General features: G+C 40.5%; 1 protein-coding gene across 1 annotated transcript in view; it reads right to left on the minus strand.

Annotated features, from left to right (window-relative positions):
* CTNNA1 (catenin alpha 1) overlaps positions 1-17,078 on the minus strand; it is a 121,817-nt gene that overhangs the window by 79,530 nt on the left and 25,209 nt on the right. The window contains exons 3-4 of the mRNA XM_084780047.1: positions 15,385-15,580; positions 302-468 (exon numbers count right to left, since the gene is read on the minus strand). Coding sequence (XP_084636173.1) covers positions 302-468; positions 15,385-15,580 — 363 coding nt within the window. The remainder of the gene's footprint in view (positions 1-301; positions 469-15,384; positions 15,581-17,078) is intronic.

Below are 17,078 nucleotides of genomic sequence, written 5' to 3' on the forward strand. Positions count from 1 at the left end.
AATCAATAAATCCTAAGGCTCTGTCTTCTCTAACAGCTATTGAGAAAGCAATCCAAGCAAGAATGCGTAGCTGGTATGACCCTCACGTTCCATGAAGGAGATGCGAATGGCTCATCAGCTTACACTTTGGTTTTCTAATTCTGGAAGACTATTAGTACAAAGAAATATATAATGAGTAATACAAAAGAGCAGAGCCGTCGCTGATTCAAAACCAAACTAAATATTAATACTAAACTAAGTATGGCCAGCATTAGCTCACTATGACACAAAGAACAAATTATAGATATAGATCCAAACTTACAACTTTCAGCTGAACAAGTAATTTGTAGACATCTGCCATGTCAGCCAAAATCAGCAGCCGGGTAACGGCAGAGAGCAAAGCTCGAGCTGCCCGAACCATGTTACCTCGCTTCACAGAAGAGCATGGGTCATCGGCAAACTCCCCGGCAGCACTCTTCATCAAATCTCCTATTTTACAGAATTAAAATGCAAAACCAGCAGAAATTAAGCCAAATAAAATACTTTATTTAAAGGGTAAAATCGCTCACACTCTGTTATTTCACATATACATTACTTAAGAGTCCTCATTTCTGTTTTTCTCTCTGGTTTGCACTACCACTTAAGCATCCTCATATAACACTGATCAAAACATAATACCCACTCTATAACTAGGTAACAAAAAGGCTTAATAATACTTCTTCCTTTAACTCAATGAGTAGAAGTCAGATAAATTAAACATTGGCAGCAACTGTAACATCATCTAGCTTTCAGCCATAACAATTCCTTAATCTCCTATCTAACATGTGCTCATCAGTAATAAAAGAAAACATACAAGTCACACTGAGCATCTGAGTGTGGAGGCCCACAGCTGTAATCCCAGCATCCCAGAGGCTCAGAACAAGGACTCTGGCACAGGGTTGGCAGGCTACAAAGTCAGAATCAGTTTCCCCATCACTCACCTCCCAAAATTCCAATAAATAAGCAAAGCTGAACAATTAATTAAAGCGATTTATGTAGTCACAAAAAAATGAAAAGATGCACAAAATAAGCCGTAAGAAAAGTAAGTTCAAATGCCTGCTTAAAGGCTATTACTGTGACAATAACATAAATAAGATTATTTTAATTTCCTTTTCATGTGCATGTCTGTCTGTCTGTCTGTCTGTGCATGTGCGTGTGTGCGTGTGTGTCTCCATCTGTCCCCATCCAAGGTTGGCACCCGAGTCCTCCTCAACCACATTCTGTCTTACTCACTGAGGCCAGGTATCTTCTGTGAATCCAGAGCTCTGGTCTGGCTAGCCCGCTTACTCTGGGAACCTTCTATCCTTGCCCTCCCGGTGCTGACATTAGAGGTGTGCCATGCCCATACAAAACTTACATGGGTTCTGAGGATCGAAATCCAGGCCCCATACTTGCACAACACAAGCACGTTAACCCCTGACCTTTCTCCTTAGCCCAATGGATTTTAATAAGCTTATTTTTCCTATAAAATTAAAAGCAACAAACAACAAAAAATAGCAATTGATTATGATCAGCAAGATGGCTCAGCCACCATGCCTGACCACCTGAATTTGATCCCTGAAACCCACATAATGGAAAGAGAGAACCAACTCTCACAAATTGAATTCCTACTGCTACATGCATGCATAATTCTTCATACACACCTCCTGGACAATACATAAAATAAATAGAAATAATTTTAAAAAACAACTTACAAGGGGAAAAGTTCTAGGCCAACCATGGCTTAGGAAGGGAGGAAGGAAGGAAGGAAGGAAGGAAGACAGGCATTTTTAAACAAATTTTTGGATGATTCCTTTTTATTGTTTATTTGTGTTGGTGTTTTGCCTGCATGTATGTCTCTGTGAGGATGTCCTGGAACTGGAGTTACAGACAGTTGTGAGCTGCCATGTGGGTGCTGGGAAGAACAACCAATGCTCTTAACCTTTGAGCCATCTCTCCAGCCCCAAATTAATTAATTCTTAAGTAAAACAAAACAGTTCATGTCTATCATCCCAGCATTTGGGAAGGCAATAGAATTATATTCAGCTCTCTTTGAATGCATAAAAAGTTCCACCCCAGCCTGTTACACAAGACCCTGTGTCTAAAAAGGAAAATAAAAATAAGCCAATCAAGTGGTGGTGCACACCTTAATCTCATCAATAGGAAACTAAGCAGGCAGATTTCTATGAGTTAAATCCAGACTCATCTTACAGAGTGAGTTCCAAGGTATCAAGGGCTATATAATGAGACCCTGTCACAAAACAAATAAACAAACAAACAATAGTTGTCAGTTAAGTTTTTAAAGTAAGCTTCTAAGAGATCAAAGCATTCTTCCTACACAGAGCAGCAAGGGAACTGAAGCAAACAAAACTGCTACCTCAGATCACACGGTCAGCAACAAGACCTGAGAGTCTAGCTCTGTTTCCAGTGCTTCCTAGTCAAGTCCACCACATGTATTACTTACTAAGATATAAAGAAGATGAAACTCTAGAGACCCTTGTACCAGAGGAGGCAGCTCAGGTAAAGTGCTGGTAAGACAAGGACTTTTCTCCAGCACCAGAATCCTCCTAAGGACATCTGTGGCTGTAGTTCCAGGGGATGTGACACCCTCTGCTAGCCTCACAGGGCACCAGGCACACATGTCACACATAGATACACATGCAGGCAAAACATCCATACACATAAAATTGTGGGGGGCAATTTTCCAGAAGTGGTGGCACACACAAATTTAATCCCGGCACTCAGGCAGGGGTAGGCAAATGTCTGAGTTCAAGGCCAGCCTGGTCTACAAAGGGAGGGAGACACACTAAAAGGCAGAAGCAAGGTCCAGGCGTAGTGGCACACGCCTTTAATCCCAGCACTCAGGAGGCAGAGACAGGCAGGTCGCCGTGAGTTCGAGGCCAGCCTGGTCTACAAAGCAAATCCAGGACAGCCAAGGCTACACAAAGAAACCCTGGTTCGAAAAAGCAAAAACAGAAGCCAGAAGCAAGGTAGGAGAGAGAAAAACAAAATACCCATTTTGTAGAAGTTCGTGGCTACTAAGTATAGTTCTCTTGCCCCACATGTCCTTAATAATGGAATCTGTTGTCCTTTCCACTTTAAACAACAGGTATATAATAACCAATGCTACACAGTGAGAAGGGGTGCCCCAGTGTGTGTGCACCACAGCGAAGAGTAGACATTATACCCAACGGGGGAATGGCCTTGCAAGTGACTTATTTCCCTGGTGATCTACAATTTTATAAGGAACACATTATTATTATTTTATGCGTATGAATATTTTGTCTGAGTTTATGTCTGTGCAGCACCAAGTGTGCTCTGTGTCCTCAGGGACCAGTAGAAGGCATCAGATCTCTAGAACTGGAGTTATAGAAACAATGTGGGTACAGGGAACCGACCTCCAGAACAGCAGCCATCGCTTCAGCCTCATGACTCTATTGTTTTAAAAGAAAAGGTATGTAAATGATGAAAATAATTAAAATATCTGTTGTTTGCGTGTATATATAATATATAAAAGTTGATGAGTTGTGGTGGCAAGCGCCTTTAAATCCCAGCATTTGGAAGGCAGAGGGAGGCCAGCCTGGTCTACAAAGCAACTTCCATCATAGCCAGAAACCCTGTCTGTCTCTGTCTGTCTGTCTGTCTGTCTGTCTGTCTGTCTGTCTGTCTCTCTCTCTCTCTCTCTCTCACACACACACACACACACACACACACACACACACACACACACACACACTCGTTTCATACTTACAGCCACTAGTTCATTATAAAACTGAGCAGGCACAGTAAGTACATTGCTAAGTGTTTTCCTCTTTCAGACAGGACTTACTATCCAGCCAAAGCAAGCATCACACTTATATTCCCCTTCCTGAGTCTCCTAAATACTGAGGTTAACAAGGGTGTACCACTGTTCAGCACGAGCTTTATAAAATCAGGTATTTAAAACATGGGTTAACCATATAAAGTGGCAGTCTACAATCCCAATCTCATTTTCTTTTTCTGTTTACAGTTGATGCAAGGGAAAATTTCAATTATTATGTGGACCTCAAATAGGCATATTTTAGGGGAGCATGCTGTTTGTTATTAACTGCCAAGTCCAACAGAGAAAATACATTTTAAGACAACCACCTGGATATGCTTTCTGCAAACCAGAAAATAAGAGAACTGTGTTAAAATGACAGAAGCCTCCAGGTAAAGAACTAAGTGCTATTAACCATCTTAAATGTGTTCAAATTATTTATTTCAGGATCGATTTTATGAATATTCAGAAAATTGTGACACCTGTCTTATTTCGGAGGACTTTGCTCAATTTGTTCTCTTTAATTCATTAGGATTTTAATGCTCCAAACCCTTTCTCCTTCTCTCTCATCTCATATCTGCCTTCAGTCTTTTACCTAAAATATGTATATATGTCACTATGTCTATCAAACTGCTTTAAAGCATAAAAATGAATAGAGTTAATATTTTTAAAACCTTTAGGGTCAGTGAGTAAAGACGCTTGCCACCAGGCTTAGGCTCCATCTATGGAGCCCAGATAGTGGTGGAAACATTGACTGTCCCAGGTGGCCCTTGACCTCCACAGCACACTGTAGTATGCATGCACACACACAAACAAATAAATGGAAAAAATTAAAGTCTGTGGGACAAAATACTGTGTCTGAACTGAATCACTATGGAAAATGTCATACAGTCATACAGGCACAGTAGGGAGAAAACAACTGGATCCTAAACATCTTTCAGTATCATAAAGTAATAAACAAGTAAATGACACAACCAAGCACGATGTACTTCTACTCATGTGAGCACAGTCACAGAAAACAAACTCCAAAATATTTTACATTTGTGCATGTACCTGTGTACTGCATGTATGATGGAGCCCTCAAAAGTCAAAAGATGGCATGGATGCCCTGAAACTAGGTTACAGAAAGCTGTGAGCCACTATTTGGGTGCCAGGAATTGAACCAGAATCCTCTGGAAGAGCAGCCAGTGCTCTTAACTGTCAAACTAGCTCTCTGGTCACAAATATATTTTTAATCTCTTAGTTACAAAATTATAGGTTATTTTTCTTTTTTGCTCTTAGTATCAAAATGTACTCACTGCAAATAAATAATAGTATTTTTGTTGGTATTGCTTTGTTTTTTGAAACGTAAACTTCAGTTTAATTTTTTTGTTTTATTTTGTTTTTTGTTTTTCAAGGCAGGGTTTCTCTGTGTAGCCTTGTCTGTCCTGGACTAACTTTGTAGAACAGGCTGGCTTCGAACTCACAATGATCCGCCTGCCTCTGCCTCCTGAGTGCTAAGATTAAAGGTGTGTGCCACCACGCCTGGCAAAATTCTATTTCTTTTTTAAAGATTTATTTATTTGTTTTTATGTGCACTAATTGGTGTTTTGCCTGCATGGGTGTCTATTTGAGAGTGTTGGATCCCCTGGAACCAGAGTTACACACAATTGTGAACTGCCACGTGGGTGCTGGGGATTGAGCCTGGGGACCTCTGGAAGAGCAGCGTGTGCTAAGCCATCTCTCCAGCCTTACCATTTAAAATTCTTCTACCCAGGTTTGGGGGCACACACCTGTAATCTAACCTTTCTGGAGGCAGCAGTAGTTCAAGGTCATCCACAACTACATATCAAGTTGGAGGCTGATCTGGGCTACATGAGATTCTTTATTCCTACCTACATGCACACTAGTACAGGGGACGAGGGGAGACAGACAGCCAGAAGGCCTTTATTAAGCCTAGACGTGCTGGTATATTACTAATAATGTCTATATTCAGAAAGCTGAGCAAAAGTCACAAATTCAATGCCAAGCTGAGCTCCATGGTAAGACTTGGCTTCCACCCAGCTCCCCACTAAGGACCATCTTTCCCCACCGCCACCCCATTATTCTACCCAGAGCAGCAGTTAACAAACAGTACAGAAAGTACAGGAGCAGCACTATACCTAAGAGTTTAACATCACAGCCTGAACATCTGAAGAGGAAGAATTTCAGAAGAGAAAGAAGGAAGCAAGGAAGTCAATCACTCTGCGATAACGCAGACTCCACTTCCACCTTATTCACTGAAGAGTATCTATGCAGCAAACCCTGGGCCCATGGATACACCACAGCTACAGACACAAGACAAGATTCCAGGAAATCTCTGGCAAGTGCTTTTCACAACACTTTATCTTTTGAGAGTCAGCCCAACCCCATCAAGTTATTTAAATCTGAACCCACAGAGCCTAGCAAACCTCTCAATCTACCCTCCCTCCTACCCCCTGGTGGCACAGAAAGAAGCTTTGCATTTTCCACTTTTTATAGTTGACAGAATATTTCTTTAAATTAAAATAGAGTACCACACATATTCATGTTCTCATTTTCCTTTCTAATTCAAGTGTGCCCTGCTGCTATTCAGAAACACTCCAAAGAGAGACACTTGCTTCCTGATTACGCATTCAAATAAATGCACAACATGCATTTCAACCTGGTATCACTTTCTTTAAGAAATTAACTAGTAGAAACCAAGTTACTGCAACATCACGCATAAAGCCACCCCAACGCCAATGTTAACACCTAAATTAAGCTGGGTATGGTGGTGCATACTTGTAAAGCATTTAGAAAGCTTAGGTAGGAGGACTGGTGCAAGTTTTAGGCCAGCCTGGGCTACAGGATGGGAGTCTGTCTCCAAAACAGAAAGCCAAGCCTGTTTGGTGGTGCATTTCTATACTCTTAGCACTATGGAGACAGAGGCCGTAGGTTCAAGAGTTTGAGGTCATCCTCAGCTAAATAGCCTATTATTGGAGGCTGGTCTTGGTGGCATGAAACCCCATCTCAAATTTTTAAAAAGAAGTCAACAAACTGGCTTGGCAGGTAACAACTGCCTTGGCAGGTAACAGGGGTACTTACCATAAAGGTGGGTAACCTGAACTCTCTCCCAGACCCAACAGAGTAAGGAGAAAAACTAACTACCACAAGTTGTCCTCTGATTCCCAAGTAGCATATGGCATAGCACACAAATGTACATATATGTATACACATAAACATGCTAAAAAGCAAAAGAATGTTTAAAACAAAAGAATACTAGAATAATTTCCTCTGCTATGTTGTACAAATATGTTAAGACAGTAGTATTACCTGCTGTAACTTAAAAGCATTATCTCAGTGGCTGTTATTTTTGAGTTTAACAAGACAGATCTTTAAAAGAAGAACAATTTAAAATGGTAAGAAACATTAGAATTTAATGATTTCGCCCTTCTTTCTTCACTTACAAGCTGGCTGCATTAGCACCCGAATCTCTCTCTGTGCGGAGCAGCATATGCTCAGGCACGGGCACTGATCCAGGAGCAGACAGCATCTCTGACACATCCCAAGTCAAACAAAGTACAGCCTCAACCCTAGAGACTGACAGTTTGAGACAGACAGACAACCTAAGACACAAAGTTCCCAGGTGACAACCAGTTAGTTAATCATTTTCCAGAATTTATATTTTGCTTCCTCTTCTCAACTAAAATGAAGAGCAGGAGAAGAATTAAGGGATGAGACTGGAGGCTTGGGGGTAAATAAGAATATTTTCTTTTTTTACTTAATCGTAGGACTCGGGAACATATGAAGGGCAGGAAACGGATGTACTTCTAACAGATAAGGATATAAAAAGTCCAATGAAGATAGACATACAAACGGAGAAGGGGGAAACTAGACAATTTTACTCGTGTGGCAAAGAGGAAAAGGTGAAAAGCAAGCTCAAAGTAAGACTCTCAGAAAACTCAGCTGACTTACTGGGCCTGAGGAAGAAAGCTGGGACACCAATCTAAAACGCAGGTGCCTTGACCTTCCTCTTCTTCCAAATGGTGGGTGTGCTCATGCCCTTCCATGAGCATCATTAACAAATCTTGAAACGCATGCTCAGCATTCCAAAGTAGAAACACTTGTCAATTGTTTCCTATCGAAGAGCCTGTATGAATGAAGCCCACAACCTCCACCTGACTAAAAGACCCACATAAACTTCCTCAGCTGTTTTGTCTCTACATCTGAATTCAGCAAATTCAGGCTTCATTCTGGCTCTTGTTTACCTCTCAAACCCAGCTTAAAGCAGTCACCAACAGTGATTCCATCCTGTGCCTTTTAACACTCACCATCCAGGCTGCTTACACAGATGTAAGTAACATCACTCTGATACTGTCAACATCTGCACTGGACACAGAGCCAATTGTCACTCCCTTTACTGTGACTTTAATCAGCTGCCAGTAGTAAAATAAATAAATAAATAAGTCTATATACCTCAAAAAACTGACAGCTTGTACTCAATATCCCTTTTGTCGGCAATGAAATACACCAATTAAAATCCCCTTACCAAGATTAACAATTTTTTTTTTAATCTAAAGTGCTCATCACCTAGCAAACATGAAGACTGAAACTCAGTACCCAGAACCTACAGGCCTCAGCAGAGATAAGGATCCTCAGCACCCACGGGCTTGCTGTGCTTGCTGGATGGGCAAACTCTGGATTCAGAAAGAAACCCTGCCTCAGTTGGAAAGCAACCAAGAAAGACATCCACTGTCAACCTTGAGCTTTCCACAGTGCACACACATAGATATAGAGACACAGACAGACAGACAGACAGACAGACAGACAGACAGACACACACACACACACACACACACACACACACACACACACCATACAAACCAATTAAACTAAAAAGGAAGAGGCCACCCATGTTCCCCACCTTACTACACAATGGCTAAGATAATGTTTTGATTACTTTCAAGACGGACATAGTGGCATACACTTTTAATTCCAGCACTCAGGAGGCAAAAGCAGGTGGGTCTCTGTGAGTTCGAGGCCAGCCTGGTCTACAAAGTAAGTCCAGGACAGCCAAGGCTACACAAAGAAACCCTGTCTAAAAAAAACAAAAACAAAAAGCATTAAAAAGCTTTTCGTCCTCTGTGGAATGCTAACACCAGTTTTACATGATTATGAAATTGTGTGTTTGCAAGTTTACTTTAAAATAGCTGAAGATAACAAAGCCATTACAGAAGTTCACAAAGCAACTGTGCTTACAAAAGTCATGAGATTTGATAGAACGTTTCTTGCTCTGAAATTAATAATTTTTTACATAAAAGGGGCTCAAAAGACTAGAACAGTGGTATATGACTGCTATGTTACTATTCAGGAGATAGTGGAAAAGAACCAAGAATTCAAAGCCAGAGCCAGCTATATTATGAGTTCAAAGCCAGCCTGAGCTAACAAGACCTGTCTCAGGAAAGGAGGGAGGGAGAAAAGGAAGGAAAGGAGGGAGGGAGGGAAGGAAGGAGGGACTTATTTAAAAATTGCGGAGCTGGAGAGATGGCTCAGTGGTTAAGAGCACTGGCTGTTCTTCCAGAGGACCCAGGTTCCAGGGGATCCAACACCCTCACAGACATACATGCAGGCAAAACAATGCACATAAAATAAAATTTAATTTAATTTTTTTTAAAAAGGAAGCATAGAACAATTTTGGTTGCTTTCAGTAAATCAAACTTGTATCTCTACAATGCATGGCATTATTACCAAAGTTTATCTAAAATGGAATACTGACCCAAATGCCAGAATTTAAGAAGTTCCCCCAAAATCTTAAGATAATTATTATTTAAATGCAAATAGATATGACAAGGGGACACTAGGAGCCAAATATTAAAGCATTCTCTTTATATTTTCTAGACAACATTACTTACTAAACAAACTCTCTTCACCTTCTAGTCATTTAAAGGAGCTGTTTGAGGGCCACACTACTGTTTTCTTTGATATTGGAGAAAAGGCTGCATTAGGCTACCATGATGGTCACCAGTACATGCTAAGAAGTAACTGACTGTGGTTGATATAACAGTCACAAAGTCATTATTGGTCAAGCATGGCGGTGCACACCTCTAAACCCAAGGCTCAGAAGGGTGAGGGAAGATGATCAGGAATTCAAGATCAAATTCATATACATAGTAAATTCAAGGCCAGCCTAGTCCCTAATTCAAAACTAAAAGTGTTTGCAGAACAATCCTGATGATCTGAATTCAATCCTCTGACTCTACCTGGAAGGAAAGAACTGGCTCCTGAAAATTCTGTCCTCTGTTCTCCAAAAGTACGCAAATGCGCACACTCTCCCTCTCTCCCCTCTCCCCCAACACACAAAATTAAAAAAACAAAACAAAAAATTGGTAGAATTTTAATTAATAAGAAAAGCAAAGGCATCAATCAACAAAAGAAAGCTAATTTTATAGATAACTAGTGCTGCCTTAAGTACTCACATGCACTAGGATATTTCAGATGTAACAATAAAAAGATTTCAACATCTACCACCACTAAAGAGTTTAAATTTCCCCTGCTGCTTATCAAACTCGGGATCCTATGCATGCTAAGAAAATACTTAATCACTAAGCTACATCCCTGCTTCAATAGAACAATTTTTAATGTATCTCTATCATTTACTTATGTGTATGTACGCCGCATGTGAGCATCCCCATGGAGGCCAGGACAGGGTGTGGGATCCCTGGAGCTGGAGTTACACACGTGTGAGCTGCTCACTGTAGGTGCTATTAAGCAACTTTGGGTTCTCTGGAAGTGCAGCAAATGCTGTTAACCCCTAAGTCATCGCTCTGGCTCCAATGCAATGTTTTTAAAGGAAACATTTTAAACTTACAAAAGAAAAACTACCAGCACTTGGGAGGCAGAGGCAGGCAGATCTCTGTAAGTTCGAGGCCAGCCTAGTCTACACAAAGAGAGTCCAGGACAAGCAGGGCTCTGTTTCACAGCGAAACCCTGTCTCAAAAAAACAAAAGGAAAAACTATCTAATGAGACTATCCTAGCATTTATCAGAATAACATTTTTTCCCTGCAGAACATCATTTTATGGAGTGTACATTATCCTCTATAAACTCTCCCCCAGTGTCTTGTGTCGGGTAAAAATGTATCCAGATTTATTTTACTGTCCTCAGCCAACAGAAACCTATTCCAGACTGAACATGAGTCAAGTTGGGCTAGTTATAGAAATTGAGGAAGAAAAGGCTTTCTGATGATGACCTAACTAGGATGACGATCTAATTGTGGGCATCCTGTCCAGTACATGTACACAAAGCACATGAAAACTGAAGCAAATCAAATTACTAAAACTGGAAGGTAAGAGAACCCTATGGTTAAGTTCCTGGATCTTTGACCAATACCTAGAGTTTTTTCCACACCTGGCATCCCAAGCCACTCTCTAAAATAGCACCCTAAGCCAAGAGCACAATTCCAGGTATTTGAGAGGCTGAAGGGAAGTTCAAGGCCAGTGTAGGCCTAAAAACAAAACCAAACCAAACAACTCACAGGAAATAATAATTTTCTAAACCTTTTTAGGGGAAGGATGTTTTCTGGGATCAAACCCCGGACCTTGTGCGTGCTTAGCAGCTGCTCTATACCATGTGAGCCAAGCCCCAGACATTCTCCTAACGTCTCCTGTCCGCAGTGCTCCATGAACGTTTTCCTACTGTAAGAGCCCTCACCGTTCCTCGGGCCTGACCTGCATGTCCTCGTGCTTCCCTGGGTGGCGTCCTCCCTTTCTCCTCCATTTCAAGATCCAATGGACCTTCTAGCACATTAATAAAGACTTCTAACCTGGTGTTTATCTTCTTAGCATTCTTTCTGTATCCATGCTATTTATGTTTCATGCCCCTGTGTCCTGATTATAAGCTCTACAACAAAACAGACAGAATCAGGCTCTGTGCTTGTGGTTGTCGGAATGAGAATGCCCTCCATAGGTTCCTATCTGTGAGGGTTGCCCCCCCCCAACCCCCGGTGGTGGGGAGGATTAGGTGTGGATGAGGAACGGCCCTGAGGTTTCAAAAGCCCACAGGCTCCCCAGCACCTCCCTTCACTGCATGTGTGAGCTCTCACTCCTGCTCTAGCACCCTTCCTGCCTGCTCCCATGCTCCCCACCGTGACCGTCATGAACTCTAACTAACCCTCGGAAACTCTAAGTCCCAGTAAACTCTCCCTTCTGTAACTTGTCTTGGACATGGTGTCTGCAATAGAAAAGCAACTCAGGAACCACTTGCAGAGTGTCTTTCCCCTCAGAGGAGCACACGTAATTAACCAGCTGGCGCCGTTCTGGTTTTTTCCCAACATACATTCCTTGAAAATTCACTTTTACCTAATCATATGCTTATCTGAGCCCTCTTCCATTTTCTTTCTCGTTTCTGTTGGTGTCATTCACCCCACCCCCACCCCACCCCGCCCCCAAAAGAGTCTTATTCTGTCGTCCATGCTAGCTATTTAGCCTCTTTACTGAACCAAATGTTGGAAGCCACGCAGAATTATATAAAGGTGTGCCTCTGTTTCTTTGAGTCTTCACTCAGACATGCACACGAACAGTAGGCAAGGTGCCAGTATTAGAGCAAGTCCCTACTATCAGCTTTTCAAAGCCAACTGCTTGATTATAGCCCAATATTACAAAATATATTGTTTTAGCTTAGTTCTCTCTCTTTTACATGCAATTTATTTTTATTTTATATCCATTGATGTTTGCCTGCATGTATGTCTGTGTAAAGGTGTCAGAAGCCCTGAAACTGGAGCTACAGACAGGTGTGAGCTTCCGTGTAGGTGCTAGGAATTAAGCCCAGCCAGTGGTCTAACCACTGCGCCATCCCTCCATCCCGCCCTCCACCTCATCCTCAACTCCCGCTGTAGCCCAGGTTCTACTGTCAACCTTCCTGCCCAGGCTTTCTAGGAAGTATGATTACAGCCATGGCCCACAACAACCATCAAGTAAAATCCTATTCCAAAATGAGTGTAACAGTTAAGTATCTTGACTGTTAACTTGTTCAGATTTAGAGTTATCACGGGAACAAATTCTGAGCATGTCTATGTGGGATCACCTAGATTGTGTTAACTGAGAAAGACCTATTCCCAAATGTGGACAATACCATCTAATGGCTGGGGTACTGGACTGAATAAAAGGAGAAAACAAGCTAAGCTCAAGTATTCATAACTCTCAGCTTCCTGGCTGGAGGTCACCAGATACCTCCTGTTGCTGTCCCATACCTTCCTCACCATGCTAGACAGTATGTACCCCTGCAACTTCAAGCCAAAATGTGGCATTTGTCAGGTTTATTCTTAGAGCAATGAGACAAAGAAACTAATACAGAAACTTTCCCTATCTCCCCACTTCCAATTTACATCACTGGTTGTTTTTTAAATCTCTCCTTTTCATCTGTCCATTAGCCAGCTAAGTGCTTTGTCTAGTTGGAACTCTTATTATTCAAGGACTTATAAAACACATTTAGGATACCCAGGGGCAGCCTTCCCCCCTTGTGAACTATTGAAATCCATATGCATGGGCCAGGCATGATGGCACACATTTATGATCCAAACATTTAGGAAACAGGCAAAATGATCCAGTGTCCCAGGGATGCCTGAGCTAGGTAGCAAAACCCTATCTTTAAATTAAATTTTAAAAAACATTTTTTAAGCTACCATGTGCAAAAGACATTAGTGACTTATGATTAGTACAAGGTATCTTTGAGGGTTACAGAAATGCTCTGGACTTAAAAGACAGTAACCATGCTAAACAACACTATGAATATACTAAAAACACTGAAGTGATGACTCTTATACTGTGTGCACTCTATCAACTTTTTATGATTCTTCACCTACATCAAAGTATTCATATTTGCTAATGAGAATTCATTATACCTAAATTTTGAGAAAGTAACTTTTCTTTCTCACACTGTACTCTTTAGGAAATAGCTAATTATCCTAAAACATGTACCCATCAGACCAGGTACCACATTAGGGACTACAGAGAAAGACTACCAAACTACAAAATAAACTGCCTTACTAGAGATTGGAAAGGGAAGGGCTATCCATTTAATTATTACTATGATAAGAATTAGAAAGAAAACACGTGCCATGCACGCTTGTAATCCCTAGCACTCAGGGAGTCAGAGGCAGGCAAATTGCTGTGAGTTCAAGGGCAGCATGGTCTATAAAGCTAAGGCTACCTTGTCTAAAAAACAAAAACAAAAACAAAAACCCAATAAGAAGAACAAACAAACAAAAAAAAAACACTTAAAACTAAGATTGACCTAATCAAGCATTGAGTACATGGATGAGTGTCCCCTACACAAGAGAAGCACCAAGATGCTTCAGCCTGTATAAGGCTTAGCACTCAGTTTAAATAGATTGCTGTTATAATGTAACACCACACCATAGGAATGTAGATGCTGTGAAATTGACAACTGGCTCCCGTTTGCCATGGGTGGCTCATTTTATTACCCTGAAGGAAAATAGACCTGAGTTTTACAAATATGCATATTCCTAATACACTTACAGCACTACGGTGGTGTTTTTAAGGTACTCAAATTTTCAAACATGTTATTCATGTAAAGAAGTAACACAAAAAGAAAATTATGCTATAAAACTATGCATTACTTATGGATGCATAAAAAGCCCAGGGCACACACAAACAAACCCCAAACACAGAAGGTCTGACTTGGAACTCAAAAGTATTACAAATATATAAACCAACACCTCTTGGAACACAGCAAGCTTGTATTTTTAACAGTGTAGGAAATCTTAGATTAGGAATTAGCCAACTGTATGTTGTACGTCACAACAGCACACCCCCTGCTCTTATAAAGCTTTATCAGATCACACCCTGCACACTTGTGTGTATGCTCTCCATAGCTTTTCTCCAAACTCAATGGTTTTAACAGAGACTCTGTGACCAGTAAAACTAGAGGTCCCAGCCCTTTACCAAAAGGAAACTAGAAACTCATCTCATCAGAAATAGTCTGCACTGACATAAGCAAACACATCTACAGTCGCTTTATGAACCAGGTGTTTCCACAGATTCCAACTGGGCATTTCCTTAGAAATTATTTAATACTCTCGTAAAACAAGTTAGGTCAGGGCTTAGGACGACTAAAGACCTTCTAGAGAAAAGAATTCATATTTTTGTATGCTGACAAATAAATTATTCAAAAAATAATGGTAGCTTCAACAGAGCATAAATGGACTATGTTTCCAAAGTGTTTCATGCATATGCTTGGCCAAAGCATGCTGCTGGCTATTAGCAACAGACTTTCCTTCCTTGCTACACAACTTCCAAAGTGTTCTAACAGCACAGCAGCCAGCTTAGAAAAAGCCAGTGAGGGCCAGAGATGGCTCAGTGAGTAAAGGTACTTGCTGCCATGCCAATCAAACGAGTTCAATCCCTAGGATATACATGGCTTTTTTTTAAAAGTATTTTACTCCCACAGTTGTCCTCTGACTTCTATACACTGTGGCACACATGAGTCAAAATACAAACACATACATGCATATAAGTAAACTTAATTTTTAAATTTTACTGAATTTCTAGAAAGACCCATCTCTCTTCATATAAAAAGCAATTATTGACCTACCTTGTTTCCGGACATCTTCTACAGCAGCTACAAGCTCCTCCTTGAGAAATTGACTCTCCTTTGCAATTTTATCCCCCTTTTCCAAGAAATTCTCAGTTGCTTGTTCAACAGAGGCTGCTAAAACATGAGCCTTCTTAGAACGGCCTCTCTTTTTATTAGAGGGCCCTTTACTATTGGTGTTTACCAGGGTTGTCACCTAAAAGTTTAAAAAATATATGTAATCATTTAAAATGAAAAACAGAGGACTAATATCTTTAAAGACAGCCAGTCTAAACTCATAAGTAAGTAAGGCACTTAAGAGATCTTGCTAAGCCAGGCATGGTGGTGCACACTTTTAATCCCAGCATTCGAGAGGCAGAAGCAGGTGGATCGCTGTGAGTTCGAGGCCAGCCAGGTCTACAAAGTAAGTCCAGGACAGGCAAGACTACACAGAAAAACCCTGTCTCAAAAAACAAAAACAAAGAGAGGGAGAGAGATCTTACTAAGCATAAAACAGCATAATTCTTTCTGAATCTGACAAAAGAAAAATTAAGCTATATTTAGTTTCCAAAATAATTTGTTTCTTAAGGTGAAAGATAAGAAATATACTGCAGCCGGGCATGGTGGTACATCCCAGCACTTGGGAGGCAGAGGCAGGCGGATTGCTGCAGGCCAGCCTGGTCTACAAAGTGAGCCCAGGACAGCCAAGGTTAACACAGAGAGACCCTGTCTTGAAAAAACAAAACAAAACAAAAAATGTAATGCATATTTTAATTTCTTAGATAATCATTAGGCTTTTTTAGTGACTTCAGACTAAAACTATATATAGTGATAAGCGAGATGCTTTTTTTTTTTTTAAAGTCAAGGAATTCCAGAAACAGCTGACAATGAATTTAGCTTTACCAGAAAGCTACATTTTGTCACTGTTACCATCTACAAAATCTTTTAAGATAATGTTTTACTTCTGGAGTCTGTTCAAGTTTATTAACATAAATCTTAGCATTAATAAGTAGAGGTCCTTAATAAAAAGAGAAAAATTGCCTATAGAAGCCTATTGTGATGATGCTTAAGGTTCCAGAACATTAACCATCATTAATAAGTTAATATACCAGATGATCTGTAGGTTGAAGATGACTAAAATTTTGTTATAGTATAAATCTGCCAAACACAAGACTTGGAAGGTATAGTATAGTGGGTTCAAGAAAGCAAATATCCCACCAAACCCCCACACATCTACATATAGACATATAAAATAATTATTTATGACTTGGAAGGCAAGTATTTTTAAAGATAACAAATGTCATTCTTGTTTTCTCTCTGCTTTCATATATAAATATACACATATCTTAACTATGCCAAGAGTAAAAATATATAGCTGCTAAGTTAATAAATGTCACCACATAATGACGCATATATTTGTAATAGGATATACCAAACCTGCTAACTAATCCTATACAGTGAAAGGCGCATTGAGCTGAGTGAGGAGCCTGAAACATCAGGTCCTACTGTCCTTGATTTCCTCTCTAATGGAGAGTGAAGTTATCTACAAAGCACAGATATTTGGAAATCTGTACTATATATAATGCCAACAGCCTTCACTATCAGCAGTAAGACTTTAGGAAACTGTAGCTGCTGTAGTCTAAAGAATTAACTAAAGCCAGGTATGGTGTCACATGGCTTTAACCCAAGAAGCATTCAAGATTTGGAGATGGAGA

Source organism: Acomys minous (genome assembly GCF_964271855.1).
Source record: "Acomys minous genome assembly, chromosome: 4".
Taxonomy (NCBI): Eukaryota; Metazoa; Chordata; class Mammalia; order Rodentia; family Muridae; genus Acomys; species Acomys minous.